The following is a 20,826-nucleotide window of genomic DNA, read 5'->3' on the forward strand; positions in this document are numbered from 1 at the left end:
TATCACACACACACACACACACACACACACACACACACACACACACACACGTGTGCGCGCACACACACACAGAGAAAAGAAAAACCACAAAAGCCCCTTGGGAACTACAGCAGCTCGCCAGTTTCCCTCCATCCATCATGAGTCCCGAGGGAGGAGCAAGGCTGGCTGCCTTGAGACATTGTTTCTTTAGTCAATCTGAGCAGGAGGTTGGGTGGGATCTGCACTGGTCACTGAGATAAGGTGAGGGAGCTGCAAGTGCTGATAGTGAGTTCCACAGTAACAGGAAGCAGCAGCTACTGTGTCTGGGGCAGGAGGCAAGCACCCTGTAGTAAGAACGGCCAAGAGGCTTATCCCAGCCTTGAGTGTCCCAACTCACAAAGGGAACTGAAGGGTGGATATCGTCCCTGCCCCCCAGTCCACTCCACCTCAAGACCTGTGAAGCCAGATCACTCATGGCAAAGTGCTTTGTCCGTGTGGAGACAGACCCACTGGCTATTCACCGCACAGAGCATTCGTTAGGTCTACTTTGCTATTGTTTTTGGGTTTTTTTTTTCTTTTCTATTTTTCGGAGCTGGGGACCGAACCCAGGGCCTTGCGCTTGCTAGGCAAGCGCTCTACCACTGAGCTAAATCCCCAACCCCTTGTTTTTTTTTTTTTTTTTAAATCAGGTCTCACTATATAGCCTCAGATGACCTGGAACTCTCTGTAGGGAAGGCTGACCTTAAACTCACAGAGATCTGCCTGCCTCTAATTCCCAAGCGCTGGGAATGAAGGAGTGCATCACCAGGCCCACACGTGTTCTCATTTCTAGCTTTACCAACTTTATGGGTCGGTACTGGCCTGGGATCTGTATCCCTCTAGGTCAAAATTTAAAACTTAGGTAAAAGACACAAACTTAAAAGTTTAATACCAGGGCTCGGAGTGTAGCCCAATTGGCAGAGCACTTGGCTAGCACCCACAAAGCCTTGGATTCGATCCTCAACACCCCAAAAGCCAGGCATGATAGCATGTGCCTGTAATTTGAGCTCTTGAGAAAGAGGGTCCAGAGAATCAGGCAGGAATTCAAGGTCATCTTTGGCAGAAAGTTCCAGGCCACCCTGGGATTAGAGATCCTGCAGTAAAAGTAGTCTCTGTCCTGGGGGCTTCCCAAATGGATGCTTAGTTAAGGAATGTACACAAGGAATGAGATCACATTTCTGTTATCATCGAGGAGCTTGGTTCTGTTTGGGGAGGTTAGGATGATCCAAAAATCAAGCATTGAAGAACTCCAGGCTTTCTGAGGGATAGAAGTTGCCAGAAAATGAGCCTGGAATGTTGGGAAGAAAAAAGATTAAAGGGGAGGTCTGCTTTGGGAGTGCTCCCTTGTACCACGACACAACTTACTCGCTTCCCATGAAGTCACTGTGGTTAAATCCAACCTCTGGATGCAGACAGTGTGGGCTGGAATCCCACTTATGAGCTGCATAGCTACGTGACTCTAGGCTCTGTCTTTCTGGGTAAAACTGAGAGAGAGAGAGAGAGAGAGAGAGAGAGAGAGAGCACTGCTGAGGTGGGCTTGGCCCCTGAGGAGCAATTTCCAGGCAGCATCAGTTATTTCCCTGCAGTGTCTCCTTTAGAGACACTGACAACCCCCTGGGATCCCCAGGATGCTCACGGGTCACTAAAAGTCACAGATGCAACTGAGGAAGCTCCCTAAGGCCCAGATGGTCTCCAAGCCTGAGCCTGCAATGATGACCTCTCTTGAGGGCTTCTGGCTATCAGGCAGTGGTGGGTGGGACACCCATAGACTTGCAAGCACCCTTAGCTATCTTTGACAGGCCCGAGATTGCCAGGAGAGCTCTTGCCATGTGGCTGGCCAGCCTGTGTTATTGGGAGAAATTTGAGTGGACCAGGCTCCCCCAGCTGATTCCTGTAAGTCACGCTGTTTCAGAGAAGGTCCATGGGAGGGAGGGCTTGAAGGGATGGAAACTATGTTTGTGTCACTGCCGGCGAGTTATTGAGAAAGGCTGGCCACTCTTCAGCAGAACAGCTGGGCCCTGGGAGGACAGCCCTTGCTGGCAGGCAGGCTGGCACTCCCATGCTGCAGCCCTGCGATGTGCTCCTCCGGAGACCTCCTAACCACAGTGCCGCTTTCTCTTAAGAAGCCCCCACCACCACCCCTGACTAGGCCAGGCGAGACAGTGCAAACCTCTAATCCCAACACTCAAGAGGTGGTGGCAGGCAGAACTCTGTGAGTTCAGTGCCAGCCTGCTCTACAGGTCAAGTTCCAGGACACCTAGAGCTGCATGGTGAGACCCTCTCTTGAAAACAAAACACAAACAGACAGACAGACAGACACACAACTTAGGCAAGGGAGATGGGCCAGGCTCAATTTCCCCCTTTGGCAAGCAGAGCGTGAGTTCCTGACTTATGTCCACTGTGGGAAGGAGAGGGGTGCCTCAACCACAACCGTGAGCAGTTTCCTACAGAATGGGGGTGGGGCACTGCTTGCTGGTGAAGAGCCTCTGCTCCCAACTTCTGTAATTGGGCATGTCATTAAGGCTTGGCTAGCTCGTCCTGGTCACCCTGTGATCCCAAGGATGTCAGCAGACCCCAGTCCCTTGCAGCTGATGTCCTGAGCAAGTCACTTCCTCTCCTGGGAAGGCAGGGCAGAGATAACGGCCCTCAGTCCCCACTTCTCTGAGTCTAGGCTTCCTCATCTGTTACAAGGAATACAGTGGCTCTGTTGAGTGCCATGAATACCTGGCGTGTCCCTAGGAAGCAGGAGAGTCTGATCAAGGTCCCTAGGTCTGGTAATGGCCCGAGAAGTGAAAGGGAGAGGCGTTGTCCTGGCAACTGAGGTCAGGCCAGTGGGAAATGCAAGTCATCACAGAAAGAGAAGTGAGTCTAGTGACCAGGCAGGGGTAGCAGAAGACAGCCTGAAAGGCCTTAGTCTTCCTTCTCAGAAGGTCCACTCCATAGCCAACCATGGCCCTTGTGACCAAGGTGACCAGCCATGCCAGCTGCTACAGCCAAGTTTTCCAAACCTGCCTGATCCCCCATCTGGCATTTGGGTCTGCTGAGCTCTGCCCCACAATGCTATTTCTTCTGCTTTTAGCTTCTCCTTCTAAGAACTTCCTCTAGCTACTCTCTCAGTCAGCCAGAAAGTGAACAGAGTCAGTAATACACCACCTTGTGTTCTCTGACCAGACAAGGCAACGAAAAATATCGATTTGTGCTCCCTTATCCCCATGACATGAATGAAGGACAGCGCCTCCTGCTTCTCCAGGGAGACTCTTGTCTTTCCTGTGTCTATCTTACATATGTCAAGTTGTATTTGGAACATAAAGTAACCCTGAGGAGGAACAGTAGACAAGGGTGCAGCTCCATACTGACTGGCAGATGGTAGGGGAGGGGGCGTCTGTGACTCAGTTTCTTCATCTGTGAAAAGGGATGGTGAGGCAGTACCTAATTCACATGGCTTTAAATAAATATATTAATGAACACAGACCCCTAGCCTGGCAGCTCTAGAGGTCAGAGAAAGTCAATTGTCTACTCACACAAACTGGAAGGTGGACCCGGATGGAGCTTTGAGTTCAGCGTCCCCAGCATCGCTATTCAGAGCAGCCAGTGTGCCCATCGAGGACAACAAAATACAGTCATCTATAAGACACAGTATAATTGGGGTTGGGGATTTAGCTCAGTGGTTACAGCTCTTGCCTAGGAAGCGCAAGGCCCTGGGTTCGGTCCCCAGCTCCAGGGGGGTAAAAAAAAAGACACAGTATAATTAGAACCCACCTATAACCACCTTAGTGCTGTGCTTTGAGATCGTTTATAACAATGTATCCTTCTGCAGTCAACCTGTTCAGAATTAGCCGACCTCTAAGAAAAATATTACAATCTTACTATACTTTGGACCACAAACATAATAAATTCTTGGTAGCTCAGTTGAATGCCGGCTTTGATTAGACTATCTTTCCTACTTCTCCTTTGTAACTATCAAGAGTCACTATCTAGGGGCAATGGGATCGCTTGTCCATTCACCCTAATGGGGAGCACACCAAAGTACAGATACGAAGTTCAGCTTGGTGACCCAATGAGTTTTATTGGGGTTATGTCCAGGTGTGTGAGTGAGGGGGTCACTCTCCAGAGCAGAAACCACTCAAGACAGCTGTTATCACCAGAAGCTATCACCAGCATGGTGTCAGTTCATAGCTGAAGCTCATAGGGAACAACCTGTAGGAAGCTCAATAGGCTGGAGTGTGGATAGGTCAGGTGGTCTGAGGCTCTTCCAGGAAGTCTGACTGACTTGTTATTCCCAGGCAAATTTGGTTGATCTGTTTTTCCCAGGAAGTTCAGCTGTTGAAGGGTTTTCTAGGCAGCCTAGCTTATCTGAGAATATTTCTTAGCCGTTCATACAGCTTACATGCATGCTTGAAGGAGAAGCATAGTGAGTCTTGTCAGTTTCAGGAACTTCCTGAAGCACTTCTGAGTTGTTTTAAGTGTTTCTCTTAACCAGCTTCCCTGCCAGTTGGAACGTTCCACCTCCATAGAACATCCTGCACATGTACTGCATCCTTGGGAGCCTCCCTCCCAAACAAAGCTTTTAATCTTGAGTAAACCGCTGCACAGCAAACCCCTTCAAAACAGTGTTTGCGCGTGCACTCGTGCAACAACAGGTCTTGGAGTGCTGGAAGCAGTGAACCACACTGTAAACAATGTCACAACCCTCCCCCAACCCACAAAATGCCCACCCTCCCCCCTCTACTAAACGTGTTGCAAGCAACTTGTGATTACAGCTTGATAAAACCAGAATGTGACTTTGTGTGCTCTTCTGAGTCAGTAGGATGAGGGAAAACATTATTTTTCCCCCTTCTGAGACTCCTGTAAAAGACACAAGAGCAGAGCTGTTTGCTTCTTTTTGTTACATTTGCTGTGCTGTTCAGCATGGGGAGAAAGGCCTGGATTCGAAGCTCTCGTTTTTAGATTAGGACTCTCAAATTAGAATTTGTTTAGATTAGACCTATTCTAGATTAGACTATTAGAATGGAAAAGCCCCAAACTCTTTTGGATAAATCAGGTCCACTCCTGGGTAAATGACCCCAAGAGTTAGTCTTTCTCCCTTTACGAAGCATCACCACAGCAGCGCAAAGGAAAGGGGCTACATCCACCCACTCACCGGATCCATGGAGCAGACACAGTCATGGATTGGGGAACCAGGGACACAGGGATACAAGGGAATGGGCAGTGGTTGTATAATGGAGACAACCATTATGTTTAGTTTTGCAGAGGGAAGAGTTCTGTGGAGCTGGAGAGACGGTTCAGTCGCTGAGGTTGCACTTGCAGAGCACCCATGTTGAGCAGCCTCACAACTGCCTGTAACTCCAGCTCCAGAGGAACCAACGCCCTCTTGTGGACTCCTGAGCACCTGCGCTCACATACAGATACACCCAGTGGGAAAAAAGTTCCATGGGGGGGGGTTGCCGCTGCACCTCAGTGTCAATGCACTTAATGCTAACAGCTAGAATGCCCAGCACTGTTAGAATGGTGACTCTGTGTTATGCATATATTATAATTAAAAATATAAATAGAGAGTCTGCAAGGGCGCGTGCTTGTCTTTCCCAGCACCCAGGATGTAGAATAGGATTCTGGGTTCCAGGCCTTGGCTCTCAGCCAGGTGCTAGCCAGCAGGGCTTTGTGCTGGACTAAGAACCGTTGCCAGAATACTCCTGGCTGCTGCACCAACTCTCAGGCGCTGGAGTTGGGGCTGGGATAGCAGCTTGCTAGGTAAGCTGGTCCAGATGCTTCCGTCCCATGGGATCCATTTCTCGGCTGCCTTTGGGGGTGGGGGTGGGCTATGAAAAGGAGTTAAACTATCTCTGACCCTGAGAATCAACCGATCTTTGGCCCTCAGCTATCCAAATAGCCCGGTTTTCAAATTTCCTTTGTTGGGAAACTCACATGGGACCTTTGTCCCTCATCCTAAACTCTGACAGGGAAGTGCGTGGTGTGCCCATGTAAAATGGAGAGCATTGGCTTCTACTGACTGTGCTCTGAACAAGCGACTGTGGGCATCATGGGGCAAGAATGGAAGTCCAACATCTGTCCCACAGACGCCACAGCCTCTGAACAGGTGTGGGTTCTTGAAAGCCCGACTCCTCTCTCTTAGTCAGACCTGTGGAGTTTACCAACTATTTCCTAATCTGTTTGAAATTCAGAGTTGGATCAATAGAGCAGAGACTGGATAGACTCTGGGGAGGTCATACAATGTGTCAAGAGGCAGCTAGGAGGTGGTAGGCTGGGACCCTGGGTTCGCATTCTCCTTCTGCATTTGGATGTGATTGTGAGCACAATCCTAGGGTCTTGGTCTTCCCTGGGTGCCCTGTGGAGCAGAGGCAACCCCCCAGCTTAGGCCCTGGAGGCTCAATAGAAATGTCACCCATTAGGACCTCAGGGGAAAGAAGTGGCATGTGGTTTGTGGCTTGCGTTTTGAGACAGGCTCTCACTGTGTTGCCCTGGCTACCTGGAATTTGCTCTGTAGGGCAGGCTGGCCTCGAACTTATGTCTACTCTGCCTCCCAAGTGCTGGGATTGAAGGTGTGCATCGCTCCTGCCAGGCATCCTTCTGGACTTGCCTTCTACAACCTACCAAGGTATAGGATGGAGAAGAGTCATCTTAAGCCTGGCACTCGGCCACTGCTCTCCAGGAGGAAGAGGAAGTTCTGGGTTTCCAGGGACAACCCCTAAACATAACCCACCCACTCAGCTGCCCTTCCCTCTCTCCTCAAAGTCCAGTGTTTAGGCTACCAGGGAAAGAAGAGAAGGCCCAAACAAAAGATGGGGAGGAGCCAAGCTTCAAGTATAGGCAAAAAAGAAGCTGGTGTCTAGCAGGGAAATTCCTGAGTGAGCCCATCTTTCAGGGGGCAGAAATTCCTAGGGGGTGAAACGTCCCCTTTCTGCACTAGCCTACAACCCTACCTTCCCCAAGGCAGACCCAGAGAAAAGACCAGCAGAAGGGAATCCTGGGACTCATGCCCAGCCCCAGTCTGGAAAATCTTGTCACTAGGAACCCCGGAGAAAGAGGCTCAGGTGAGGGCTGTCTGTTATTTCTGTTTGTGTGACATCTGGGTAAAGATGAAGGCGGGCCCCATCGCTGAAGGCTTGGTGATGGGAAGTCTTGAGAGGTTCCAGTACCAGTCGTGTGCCCACCCGCCTTAGGACACCTCCTCCAGGAAGCTTGCCTTACAGGTTTCCAAGGACACAGGGTTTGTCAGCACGTGGCAGAGGCGTTGAAGTGGGAGAGGGCACTCCCTATACCTATACCTAAGTAGGTACTGATTGTGTGACGCGAGACAGAGGCTCTGTGCGTGCGCCCCTGCTAAGTAGCCAATCAGAGACCGTGGTGGAACAACGGCTCGCCGCTCCTCTGATGCCCTTTCCCTAAGCACTGCACCCGGCCCACTCTTTCCAGGCCTTTGGGAACAGCAAATTGACTCCGCCCCTCTCCTACAGGCCCGGCCCCGCCCCCAGCACTGGAATCGGCCGGGCCTAGGCGTCCGCCAGCGGATTTTCCGCGGTTGCGGCTGTTGGAGCAGGCGGAGCCTGGGCGGAGCCTGCGACTATTTTAGGCGGGTCCCTGCAGGGCCGGGACTAAGGCGTCCTGTCCTGGACACAGTAAGTGACTTCTGCCGCTGTGCTTCTGTCCCTACGGCTCTGCATAGCTTTCCCTCCAGTCTTGACACAGAGTTTCGGACAGGATTCCGGGAGGGAATGGCCCTGAGTGGCCAAGGGAACACGGGCGGGATATTTCGAGGTCCCTTGACCTCCAGCATACCCACTGTTAGGGACATACAGTCTTTACTCTGAGCCTCTCGCGCCAGAGTCCGGGGTCCCCGCGCGTAGCAAAGGGTTCTTACTGGATAAATATGGGTGTAGAGACAAAAGCTAGGGAGTCTCAGGTTTACAAAACGAAGGTCCCAGCACCCGCGGGACTCCCGGTCCGGATGATCTCTTGTGGGGCAAGAGTCAGTAGATTGCAAGGCCAGTGAGATTCTCTGTGGATTCTCTCTGTGGTGCTCAGAATTGAGGGAGGTGACAGCATCCAGCCACCAGATGCAGCCATCCGTGTGCGTTTAGACTCCTCCCTGCCTCAGAGGGCCCAGTTTGGTGATGCTTTAAACAGCATCTCATCACTCCTGCCGCCTTCCCCCTCGGCATTCAGGATACAGGAGACTCACTCTATAAGGCCCATCCAGTGCCAAGCTCCTGGTTTGTAATTTGGCTGCATCCTCTGAATAGCACTGTGAGTAGGAATGAGTTAGGAGGGCTCATCATTTTACAAACGGGGAAAGTGAGACTTACTGAGGAAGGGTGTTGTTTAGCTCCAGTGCTGGTGAGAGGTTTGGTGAGCCTACAACCCGGTCCTCCCTCTTGTTCCAATAGCCTCTGACACTGCGGGGCAATGGACGGGGGGGCCAGACAATCAAGTCAGTAGTTCCATCAGCCAGACCAGCCTTTATGGGTGTTTGCCATGCCAGTGGGATAGGTTGGCATGGACCCTAAAAACTGCTTGGTCCTGAGTGGTTAAAGAGAGAGGGTTCTCTCTGTTTGGGGCACCTGGTGAGGGTGGCAAGAGCTGGGGTAGAGGAGTCCCGGTTTCCTGTCTAATCACGGTGCTCTACCCATGCCCCGGTTATGGGATAAGCCCCTCAGGAAATGGACTTGGGTAGCTGAGCCGGTGGAAGCAGAGGAGATGTGGGAAGGAGCCCTTAGAGTGGGCAGTGCCTGGGGCGAGCACCTCCCCTCTGCAGTTTCCGGGTTTTCCTTTGGGATGGTGGGTCTTGCCACTTGCCTTGCCGAGCAGTTCCTGGATCACTCCGGGTCATTTTGATGAACAGAAGCTACAGCTTGGGTTTTTATTCTTGAGGGAAGGGGCAGGGAGGCCACCTCCTGGTAATGGGTCACACCATTTACCAGTAAGGCCCTGGTCCTGTCCCCCCCCCCACTCCCCTCCACTTCCCCCAACCCCCTCCGAGTGCTAGCCATGTTTCCTCTGGTGATCTTCCTCACTCTGACAATCCACATACAGGAGGGGATGTGGAGGCCTGAGAAAAGCTGGTCCTTTGAGGGAGATGCTCTGACCTCCAAGCTCAAGCTACTGACCACAAGATTATTTTGAGCTAAATAACATACTGGCTGGGGAGACAGGAGATGGGATGGGCACCCAGGAAGGGAGGGGAAACAGAAGGCTTTGTGAAATTGCATCACCCCGCTTGGAAACAAGCAGGGTAAGCTGCAAACCAGACGGCCCGCGTTTGTTCCATACTCAAGTGGCTGTGTGACCGCAGGAAGACCTATGCTTTTGCTCACATGTAAAAAGGTTTCCTGGGGTCATTTGGTCAGGGTCTGGTCTGACCCCCTAATCCTAAAGCAGCATAACACAAGGGACAGGCTCTAGTCCTCTTGTGGTCCCAGGACAACAGCTGTATCTTTGCCTGTGGTATATTCCTGTGACCCCAAAGCTAATAAGACCCGTGAAAGGAGGCAGAGGGAGGAGGCAGAGGCTGGTCTCGGCGGGTAGGCTCTGTAACCACTGCATGGCTGTGAAACCTTTAGACCTGTTCTTGCTGTCCCAAGGACTAGCAACCTGTGTCCTGTCTCCTTCCCAGAGTCTGGTGGGGTCAGAGAGGCTCTCACTTCTCATGGCCCTTTTCCTCCAGGAGGCTGCACTGTCAAGGGAGGGTTTACCCAGGTGCAGAGGCTGCCCCCTCAGTCTGGAAGCTCTGGAGCTTCCAGTCTCTTCCTTGCCTAGGGACACTAGCTGTGTCCCTACAGTTCCTGTGGCCAAGGAGGGAGAAGGGTTGGGGACCAGGAGTCAAGGGGTTCTGGTGGTTTTACAGGAGAAAAGAGACGGACATTGTGAGGCTGTGAGTTGCTACGCACTCAGGTCCATACACTGTGACCTCTGGCGTCTTCCTTTTCCACCTCCAACCTGCAGGCCTGAGCCAGGGTGATGCTGAAGATGGTGACTTTCTTCCAAGGGCTTCCTGGCCAGCAGTCTGTGCCAGGGACCCTGGACCTCCCTGGAAGCCCCCAAAAGCCACGTTCCACATCCGAGGCAGAATCAGAGACCTCCATGTCTGAGGCTTCCTCTGAGGACCTGATGCCATCTCAGGAGGCTCCTGAAGGGGAGGAGGAGTCTGCGAAGAAGAAGGAGAAGAAATCCAAAGGACTGGCCAATATGTTCAGTGTCTTCACCAAAGGGAAGAAGAAAAAAAAGGACCAGCCCAGATTATCGGATCCGGAGGTGCAGTCCAAGTCCAGGCCGGAGGAAGATGGTCCACTGCCCACAGGTAGGCTGTGGCCGCAGCTGGGGCTGGAGTGGAACAAATGAGTTGCTCCAGGTTTGGGCAGTGTTGGGAGGCCTCCTAGCCACTCAGCCAGGACAGTGGGCAGGTGAGATAGCTAAGCCAGTCACCAGTCTGGGGAGAGGGGGTCCTCTGCATCAGCCCTGTCTGGGAAATTGGCCTGACTTCCCTGGGATCACAGCCTCTTCCATGTCCCCGGGGTGTTTGTCGGCCTAATGCAGATTTCTGCGTTTTAGTGGAGGAGCTCAAAGAGGCCCTGGAGCTCGGGCGGCTGGAGGTGGCGTGGCAGGTGCTGGCTTTGGAGCGGCAGCTCGAGGCTGCTGCGGCGGCAGGTGGCACGAGCGACGAGGAGCTGGTGTGGCGGCAGAGCAAGGTGGAGGCGCTGTATGTACTGCTGCGCGACCAGGTGCTCCGGGTGCTGCGGCGGCCGCTGGAGGCGGCACCGGAGCGGCTGAGCCAGGCGCTGGCAGTGGTGTCGCAGGAGGAGTTGGAAGACCGCCGGGCGTCCCGGGGACCTTTGGCAACGGCACTAGCAATCACACGCCCGCGGCGATGGCTGCAGCTGTGGAGGGGCGTCGTGGCGGAGGTAGCAGCCGAGCGTCTGGACGCGCAGCCCGCCTTTGTGCCCGAGGGCCGCTCCGAGGCCGAGAACAGGTTCCTGCACATGGGCCGCACCATGAGGGAGGACATGGAGGTGGTGGTGGAGCGGCTGAAACCGCTGTTCCCCGAAGAGTTCAACGTTGTGCACACTTACGCAGAGAGCTACCACGAACACTTCGCCACCCACCTGTGCACCTTGGCGCAGTTCGAGCTATGTGAAAGGGACACCTACTTGCTGCTCCTCTGGGTGCAGAACTTCTACCCCAAGTGAGCAGTGCTCGTGGGTGGGTTGTGCTCCCTCTTCAGGGAGGGGTGCCAAGACACCAGAGCCAGAAGACAGGAGCTGAAAGCCAGCGTTGGGGTGAAGGGAGAGAGTTGGGAATTGTACCCAACAGGTTGGCTTTGCTCTTCTGTTTCCTGAACCTTTCCCATTCTGTGGCTGGGCAAAGGGAGGCACAGAAGACGATTCTGTTATTCATTCTCTAGGGGGCCTTCTCCTCTCAGCAAAGCAGGGATGAAATCAAGCAGGAGGGGCTGTGACAGAGACACAGGGGAGTCCAGAGCATGGGGCTCTGGGGGAGTCAGGCAATCTGATGTATTGAGTCAGTTCACATTTTAATGGGTGAACAGTCAGGCCAGGAGGGGACAGAACATTCAAGAAGGAGTGGGGAGGTTGGCATTCCAGCGGGGGGGGGGGGGTGACATGCAGGCAGCTGAGCAAGCGAGAGAGGTAGCAACAGTGGAGTAGCCTCAGGTGTCCCTCTCAAGGAACCTGTCAGATAGAATCGCCCTGGGAGCCCACTGAGGTTTGAGCACCTCAGGTGGGAAGGAGGCGGGCTATGCCAAAGGTGAGCACAAAGTTGGCAGTCAGCTGGGTCAAGCCTCCAGCATCCTTAGACTGGCCCAGATTCCATGGATCCCAGAGTGTGCCCATCATCCACACTACCTGGGAGAGAGTGACTTGTGGAAATGTCACAGCACTAGAACCAGGGATTCTTACTGATTCCTCAGACCCGAGTGTAAAGGCTGCAGGAGGAAAGGCTGGGATTATCAGCGGAGTAGGCATTGTGTGCACAGTTTGGCGCTGAGCCAGCCTGGGGATGGGGGCAGGGCAGAGCAGGCAGAGAAAGGACACGAGAGGTGGTAGGTGACTAGCCAGCAGGACACAGGGAAAACCCGGCAGGGACTTCCAAAGATAGCTGGGCTCTGATGTAGTTCCTGCTGGTTTGTCCTGACTCACCAGGGGTGCCAGGCAATCATGCCCCTGCCTGGTCACCTTCCTGCCTCTGTGACATTCTGGGGTCTCCTGACTTGGGGTGTAGCTGCAAAGCAGGAAGCTGAGGCTAGCCCAAACCTAGAGTCCAAGGGAGGCATGCTGAGGCCCAGGAGGACCGAAGTGTGACTCAATGCATCCAGGCCGCTGAAGGGCACAGGGAGGGTCCTTCTTAAGGTTCTAGGCAAACAAAAGGCCTTTAGGAAGTGCCAAGGCGGGGCAGGTCCCCTGAGAACTCTGGGCCCCTTGAGGCACCAAGAGAGCTCCACGGGGTTGTTCTCATTCACCTCCTGAGGCTGGTGTGGTAGGAGTGGCTTGCAGGGCCAGTGGGGTCAGAAGCTGTGCTGAATCTGTGTAAAAGGGGAGGCCCAGTTGACAGAGATCAGATGTGAAAGCCAGCTATGGGGTGAAGGCATTGGGGAGGAGGAAGCTCCTTCAGAAATCTGGGCAAGGAAGGATGGAGGGCTGGTGGGGGTGCAGAGCAATCTCCAGGCTGAGAGGTCAGGGGGAGGAGCTAGTTTAAAACAGGAGAAAGTAGATGAAGAGGCGGGGAAGAAGAGGCGGGATGACTTCAGCCTGAACTAAATGAGTCTGGTCTTACATGAAGAGCCCCCCCACTCCGCCCCCACCCAGGGATTAGAAGCTGAGAGGCATCCGCCAAGGCAGTGGGCTAAGCCACAGGGATGCTGCTGGGGTGTGTTCCCACGCCAGTGTCTCTCTCTGCCCGCAGTGATATTCTGAACAGCCCTAAGTTGGCACAGGAGCTCCAGGGTATCAGGCTTGGGAGCCTCCTGCCCCCAAAGCAGATCCGACTGCTGGAGGCCGTGTTCCTGTCCAATGAGGTGGTGAGTCCAAATGGTCAGGGCCAGGGAGGGCCTGGTGGAGAGAGAAGGGAAGAGCAGAGGGACATAGGGACCCCAGAGTGACAGAGACTCTGAATGGGCTTGGCGACAGGCTTAGTGCTACTGTGACCTGCGTCTTTTCCCCTAGACCAATGTGAAGCAGCTCATGACCCGGGCTTTGGAGCTAGAGTCTCAGCGCTGGGCCCAGGATGTGGCTCCCCAGAGCCTGGATGGCCGCCGTCACAGTGAACTGGCCATCGACATTCTCCAGGTACCCTCAGGCCCATGGTGCACAGGGACAGCCACAGCTTTAGTGGGGGGAGGGGGAACCTCAGAGCTCCAGCCCCATGCTCCCGCATGCACTCCTCCCATGGTCTGCCCCTGCCCAGTCCAGAGCAGGGTGGGCAGCCATGCTCACCCACTGCTCCTTGCAGATCATTTCACAAGGCCAGACCAAGGCTGAGAACATCACTTCCGATGTGGGGATGCAGATTAAGCAGTTGCTACTGGTGGAGCTGGCTGCGCTACTGAGGAGGTAGGTGTGTCTACAGCACACCCGGTCCCCAGCACCAATGAGCTCTCCTTGTGCTTAGAGTGGGGGATCCAGGCTAAGTCAGTCCTTCCCCACCCTCATCAAGTGCAGCGCAGGGTCCTCTGCCCGTCCCGAATCCAGGGCACCTGGCAGAGCAGTTTGTAGTTTCAAAGAAGACACCGTGAGGAATTGAGGCTCCTGCCACCCCTTCCCACGTGAGGAATTGAGGCTCCTGCCACCCCTTCCCACGATACCCTCAGAATTCACTTGTTTTCCTCTGCACTTCTGAGAACACCATCAGCCCAGGCCTTCCAGTTCTAGAGAGGGACTGGGGAAGAGGAGGGATCTGGAGATAGAGTGCAGACCCCAGAGTCAGGCAGCCTTTTCTCATATGCCTCCCCACAGGGCCCTGGCTCCTCTGGCCTCAGGTTCTGCAACTTGTAATATGATGTTTAGGAGCTTACGGCCCTTCCCAGCAACCCGCAGACCGAGGGAGTGGCTCGTGCCGTCTTGGTGCTTGAACTGCTCCTGAAGGTGCCCCTTCTGGTTTTGTCAGCTACCAGCGTGTCTTTGATGAGTTTCTAGAGAAAAGCAAACTGCTGAGAAATTATAGAGTCAACATCATCGCCAACATCAACAACTGCCTGTCCTTCCGGTGAGAGTGCTGGGCAGATTTGCCTTCACGGAAAGGCAGGACAGATGGGAGGTGGGGCAGAGAGGGGGAATGAAGGGTCAGGAGGCTGTGAGGCCATGACTATGCCAGGAGCAGCCACAGCTGAGGGGTGGTATGCTGAAGGAGTCGCCAGGATGCCACTGACTTATATATGAGTTTAGCCTTATGATAGAACGGTGAGGCAGAAGACAAAGGGTGGAGAGCTGGAGATCTGCCAAGGGAAGGGCAGAAGGGGACAGGAAACTGCTAAGCCTCCGAGAGCAAAGAATGAAGTAGGAGGACTGGTCCAAGGACCAGTGTGAGCAATGCTGCAGGCTGAGCGGACTGACCTCCTTCCGTTGCTCTCTCCAGGACTTCTGTGGAACAGAGGTGGCAGATACCTCAGGATTCTCTGAATCGTCTGGTGGAGCCTTTGAAAGACCTCAAGGCTCACGGCTTCGACACCCTGCTCCAGAGCCTATTTTCAGACCTGAAGGTATCAGGAACTCCATTCTTCCCTGCCTTCCCCCTTGAAGCCTGGCACAGGAGGGGAGATGGGGAAGGGGGTGGTGGAAGCTTCCCCCCCACCCCCCCAGACCTGTGGGAGGCACAGCTGTGGAGATGCAGTGTTGCTGGGGATGTCCCAGTGATGGCCCCCTGAAGTGCTCTCTGGCTGGTGCACCTCACATCCTGACTCTGCCTTGGCCTGAAAGGGCCACAGGGCTGGGGGCATCTGGGGAAGACTGAGTCCCCTCTCCGCCCCATTCCTGGCTCCCAGCTCCTGGAGCTCAGGACCTCTGATAGCTAGCTTCTATCTTGGGGGTGGGACGGGGAGATACTCAGAAAGCATAGGAGAGGTTCCCTGCTCAGGCTCAGGCCTGAGGGGTAAAGGGCAGCCAATGGGTAAGGAAAACCCGTAGGGTGACCCTGGATGCCCTGGCACAGGGTTCAGCCCAGCCAAGCACAAGGCCTTGATTATGCTGGAATTTATTTATTTAAGAGGGAGACAGTGGAAGAGACCTCAGGGCTGCAGACAGCCTCATTCTGGCTCTCCTGAGCCACAGCTGGGTGACCTTGGCAAAAGGGTACACACAGACTGCCTCTGCTTCCGATCTGAGAGCAGGGACCTGACAGGCAGCCAGCTCCTGGAAAGCCCTTGGGACCCTGCTGGTCATGAGTGTCTATGTGAGGGTGTCTGCGCTTAGCCGCCCTTCCTTTCTGGGTGTGACCAGACATCCTGCCTCTCGCCTGTCACAGCCACTGTTTAAGAAGTTCACACAGACCCGCTGGGCAAAGCCAGTTGAGACCCTGGAGGAAATCATCACTACTGTGAGCGTCAGCCTGCCCGAATTCTCAGAGCTGCAGGACTGTTTCCGGGAGGTGAGGACCTGGGCTTGGGGGAAGTCTGGACCCCCACGCCAACTAGCGGTGTCCATACCCTATACCCACGCATGTTCACACAAGCACACAGAAATGCAGGCACCCAAGCTCACCCTTTGGCCTGTATGTACCCCTGGGTTTTTGCCTTGGAAGCTTCAATTCGGGGCAGGAGATGGGCCCCTAGGGGTAGGTGTTAGCGGATGGCTCACTCCCTCTGGCATCTGCCTGCCCAGGAGCTCATGGAGGCAGTGCACCTGCACCTGGTAAAGGAATACATCATCCGGCTCAGCAAACGGCGCCTGGTCCTCAAGACCGCAGAGCAGCAGCAGCAGCTGGCAAAGCACATCCTCGCCAATGCGGACACCATTCAGCACTTCTGCACTGAGAATGTGAGCACCCCCACCAACCCCAAGAGCCCCGGACAACCCCATGGAACCTCTCTGAGCCCGGGCACCTACTGCTCTAAGTATCTCCTAGTGTCCCTTGGGGAAAGGGGGAATCACCCTCCAACCGGCCCTCTCCCTTCAGGGCTCCACTGCAACCTGGCTGCACGCTGCCCTCCCTACGATCTCTGAGATTATTCGCCTGCAAGATCCCAGTGCCATCAAGATCGAGGTGGCCACATATGCCACTTGGTACCCCGACTTCAGGTGAGCCCTTAGAAGCTCTCAGGAAATGGTTTGCCAGGTCCCACAGTGATCTGAGCATGCTGGGACTAGAGGCTCTTCATGACCCACTCAACTGTTAAGGCGCCAACAAGGTGGGGCTATGATGTCTGACCTATACTAGGTGCTGCCTTCGTGCCAGACACCGTGCTAGGAACCCAAGCATTTGACATTATCGGAGCCCATAAAGGCGTGCACTGCTTATCACTTGCTTGCACCTGAGGACTAGGGAGCTGAGGGAACGTGACCAGATAGCATAACTCATCGTGACAAGGTCATCACTCATGTGCTGAGCCTTGTGTGATAGTGCAATTCAACAAGGAAAGTGAGTCCAGGATCCTCCTGCTCAGCCTCCAGGTAACTGTGTCTTGCACCCTCATGTTCCTGCCAAGGTCCTGCCTGAGGACCTGGTGAACCATGGACAGTGATCCTTCTTAGACCAGGTCCTCTGATACGAAAGTTTGAATTGGTCTTGACTTCGGTTGACCTAGCTTAGCCTAGTCCAGCTGTGGCTGACCCACTCCACCTGTTTATTCACCTATCCCAGCTGACCCACTCCATCTGTTCATTCATCTATCCCAGCTGACCACTCCACCTGTTCATTCATCTATCCCAGTTGACCACTCCACCTGTTATCTATCCCAGCTGACCCACATCACCTGTTCATTCATCTATCCCAGTTGACCCACTCTACCTGTTCATCTATCCCAGTTGACCCACTCCACCTGTTATCTATCCCAGCTGACCCACATCACCTGTTCATTCATCTATCCCAGCTGACCACTCCACCTGTTCATTCATCTATCCCAGCTGACCACTCCACCTGTTCATTCATCTATTCCAGCTGACCACTCCACCTGTTATCTATCCCAGTTGACCCACTCCACCTGTTCATTCATCTATCCCAGTTGACCCACTCCACCTGTTATCTATCCCAGCTGACCCACATCACCGGTTCATTCATCTATCCCAGCTGACCACTCCACCTTTTCATTCATCTATCCCAGCTGACCACTCCACCTTTTCATTCATCTATCCCAGCTGACCACTCCACCTGTTCATTCATCTATCCCAGCTGACCACTCCACCTGTTCATTCATCTATCCCAGCTGACCACTCCACCTGTTCATTCATCTATTCCAGCTGACCACTCCACCTGTTATCTATCCCAGTTGACCCACTCCACCTGTTCATTCATCTATCCCAGTTGACCCACTCCACCTGTTATCTATCCCAGCTGACCCACATCACCGGTTCATTCATCTATCCCAGCTGACCACTCCACCTGTTCATTCATCTATCCCAGCTGACCACTCCACCTTTTCATTCATCTATCCCAGCTGACCACTCCACCTGTTCATTCATCTATCCCAGCTGACCACTCCACCTGTTCATTCATCTATCCCAGCTGACCACTCCACCTGTTCATTCATCTATCCCAGCTGACCACTCCACCTGTTCATTCATCTATCCCAGCTGACCCATTCCACCTTTTCATCTATCCCAGCTGACCTACTCCACCTGTTATCTATCCCAGCTGACATACTCCACCTGTTTATTCATCTGTCTACATATATTGACCTATACCCACAAAGCCCCTGTCCACCTATCTACTGGTCCATCCACTAATCTATGTGCTTACCCACTCTCCTTTAATCCATATATCTGTCTACCTGTCTGCCCAGTTCCCTCTGTAGTTATCTATCTGTCCTCTGCTTATCCATCTATCCACTCTTCTGTTGTTCTGTCCATTCTTCTAGTTACCTATCCATCTTCTACTCACTTACTCCCAACCTGTCCATCCATCCATCCATCCATTGTCCTTCCATCCATTGTCCATCTATCCACCCTTCCATGCATTTACTCATCCTTCCACCCACCTTTCCATGCAATTACCCCTCTGTCCATCCATCCACCCACCCTTCTATGCAATTACCCATTCATCCATCTGTCCATACATCCATACATCCATCTGTTCATCTATCCATCTGTCCATTCATCTATCCATCTGTCCACACATCCATCTGTCCATCCATCCACCCACCCACCCATCCGCTCTTCCATGCAGTTACCCATCCATCATTGTACTCTCTCCCCTGATCCCACTGACAGCCATTGGCCAGTACCAGACTCACTGCTACTCTCTGCTGCAGGATGCAGTGAGGCACTGGGCAAGATGGGTCCCAGTCCTCTCCCTGTAGCTTAACAGCCTGCTTGAAGGCTAACCGTGATGAGACAATCAGATGGAAAGAAAATTCCAAGTTCTAGAGTTGAATCATCTTGAGTTACAGGGGCTGCTGACCAGAGAGTGCAAAGCCACTTAGACACATGACATCTAGCTGAAACTTAGATTGGGAAGGAGTTGGCCACCTCAAGGGTGTGAGGAGAAACATTCTGGGGTAACAGCCAGTGCAAATTAGGGTCTGGTGGGCTGGAGAAGGGAAGAGCCAAGGAGGGCAAGGTTGCTTTCTGGGCAGAGCAGCTGGCTGCAGGCTCTGTGCAGGGTCTGGAGTCAGGACAACCAACAAGGGCTGTGAACACGGGTGTTTGTGACCGTCAGGCTAACCAGGTGCACTCTCTCCTTGCCAGCAAAGGCCACCTGAACGCCATCCTGGCCATCAAGGGCAATCTACCAAGCAGTGAAGTCAGGAGCATCCGGAACATACTGGACATCAACACAGGAGTGCAGGAGCTATCCAGGCCCCTGTTCTCACTTATAAAAGTTGCTTAGCTTTTCCAAAGGTCTGATAATGCTAATGAGACCCAGGGAACATCAGGCACCACTCCAGCTGGGGATGCTTAATGGCCCCAGCTCCGTGACCCATCACCAGGCTCCCACATTCTGCTGCTGCTTCTGCCCAGCCCTGGCTCTGGAACAAGATCTGGCAGCCATGATTGGACAGATGTTGGTCCAGTGGGGTCCAGACCCCACTAAAGGGAGTTGACGTGTGAGCATGTGAGAGATTTCTTGCCAGTGATTATTTGTCTTGGGTAGAGCGACCTTTGCCTTCCTACACTGTAGTCTGCCTTTTAACGGCCTGAGTAGCCCCATCCAGCTCCCTAGGGCCAGGGGCAAAGCCTCACTTATCCCATTCCCTTCAGCCCAGGGCTGCCATGGGAGAGAACTGAGATCAAGGGAAGACGGAAGAGATGGTATCCTGGAAGGAGGCTTGTGAAGTGACAATGACAGAGCTAGACCCTGCCAAGTGGCTCCTGGTACCACTCAGCTAGGACGACTCTCCTATTCACTTCCCATGGGCTGCCCCTCTGTGTGTATGTGTGTGGGGAGTGACCCCGGAAGCCTTGGCAGAGCAGGGACCTCCTGGGTTCTCTCAGATTAAATCTTCTCCCATCTAGGAATAAGCCAAAGGGCTGCCTTTGTGGGGCCCACCGTCTGAAGTCTGGTGGGGATGCAGGGATCTGGCCAGGGCTTTATTAGCTTCCCGTTGGTACTGCACTACGTTCCCGCACCAAGTGGGTTTGAACTACAACTTTTCCTTCAGTTCTGCAAATCAGAAGTCTGATATAGGACTGAAATCTAAATGTGGTCAGGGCCCACTGTTTCTCGAAGCCCCAGGGAGAGTCATTTCCTGGTCTTTCCCAGTCTTGAGAGGTCGCCCACTTTTGTTTTTGGTCTGAGGTCCTTCTGCCTTCAGAGCCAGGGACAGGCTACATATGTCCCTCGTGCCACCAGTCTCCACTGGTTCGGATCCCACTGTGACTGCAGTGAATCTGCCTGGAGATTCAGCAGCAGCCTCGATTTGGGCCGTTAACTCCTGTCACCCAGTAGTCATTGGCCATAGGGACCAGAGTATCCCGAGGGGTCTATCCTGGAAAACAGGAACACGGTTTGCCAGCAAGGCACCTGCTACACCACAGACCCTGCTCCCGTCCAGCCATGAAAGCCCTGCTCAGCCCTGACCCAGGCTTGCTTCCTCATGGTTCGAGGCTGGGATCTGAAGTCTCTCCTCTGTCCCCTTTCCCAGGTACTTGCTTTACCGAGCTGGCCAGGGCAAGCAATGCACACAGCCTTTGTATGCTTGTAGATGTTAACTTGTCGATGACATTAATATTGTGAATTATTTTTATAGTGTTGATTTTGTATGCATGTACTCAGGACAGAATCCAGATATATATATATATAGCTTGATATAAAACATTTCATAAGTGGCTGTAGAGTGGTTTATTTGGGGAATTACAAAGTTAGGGGAGGGACTGAACTGTCTTCTAGCAGCTTCTTCAACTTCCTATGTCTGCAAACCCTCTCTCCTCTAGTTCTGGTTCATGGTCACAGTCCTGGCTTCCCAGCTCCTGGGGTCTAGCCTATAGTATGTTTGTCCCCTTTCAGATTTAGACTTACTAGAAGTTGGCAACTGGTCGTCCTGAGGCTGTGGGGCAGAGCTGGTAGGAAAGTGAGGTGTGGGCTGCTGTCTGTTAACTCCATGTTTGGACTCATTGAACAAGAAGTTGCTGGTTTATGTGCAGTGGGAAGGACAGGATGGCCTCCTCCGCTGCCTCCCAGTCTGGACCTAGGATT

The 20,826-nt window shown here is 53.4% G+C and overlaps 1 protein-coding gene across 5 annotated transcripts; it reads left to right on the plus strand.

Annotated features, from left to right (window-relative positions):
• The first annotated feature begins 6,743 nt into the window (after positions 1–6,743).
• Positions 6,744–20,462, plus strand: Tnfaip2 (TNF alpha induced protein 2). Of its 5 annotated transcripts, NM_001137633.1 has the most exons (13): positions 7,438–7,652; positions 9,309–9,357; positions 9,976–10,330; positions 10,582–11,212; positions 12,949–13,063; positions 13,209–13,331; positions 13,495–13,595; positions 14,149–14,247; positions 14,617–14,740; positions 15,502–15,624; positions 15,858–16,013; positions 16,153–16,274; positions 18,879–20,462. In NM_001137633.1, exons 3-13 carry the CDS (start codon positions 9,991–9,993, stop codon positions 19,018–19,020), a joined length of 2,076 nt encoding a protein of 691 aa, NP_001131105.1. In that variant the 5' UTR covers positions 7,438–7,652; positions 9,309–9,357; positions 9,976–9,990; the 3' UTR covers positions 19,021–20,462. The 5 variants fall into 5 exon arrangements, with proteins under 5 accessions (XP_063117856.1, XP_038968029.1, XP_038968030.1 ...); XM_063261786.1 differs by lacking the exons at positions 7,438–7,652; positions 9,309–9,357 and adding an exon at positions 6,744–7,067 and having other exon boundaries at positions 18,879–20,459; XM_006240577.5 differs by lacking the exon at positions 9,309–9,357 and having other exon boundaries at positions 7,372–7,652; positions 18,879–20,459.
• The last annotated feature ends 364 nt before the right edge of the window (positions 20,463–20,826 follow it).

The sequence above is a fragment of the Rattus norvegicus genome, chromosome 6, assembly GCF_036323735.1.
Source record: "Rattus norvegicus strain BN/NHsdMcwi chromosome 6, GRCr8, whole genome shotgun sequence".
NCBI classification, from domain to species: Eukaryota; Metazoa; Chordata; class Mammalia; order Rodentia; family Muridae; genus Rattus; species Rattus norvegicus.

Coding starts and splice junctions, on each gene's coding strand:
- Tnfaip2 (XM_063261786.1), top strand. CDS start 9,991: ATGCTGAAGATGGTGACTTTCTTCCAAGGGCTTCCTGGCCAGCAGTCT. Junction 13,332..13,494: donor TGGCCATCGACATTCTCCAG/GTACCCTCAGGC, acceptor TGCTCCTTGCAG/ATCATTTCACAAGGCCAGAC. Junction 16,014..16,152: donor AGCACTTCTGCACTGAGAAT/GTGAGCACCCCC, acceptor CTCTCCCTTCAG/GGCTCCACTGCAACCTGGCT.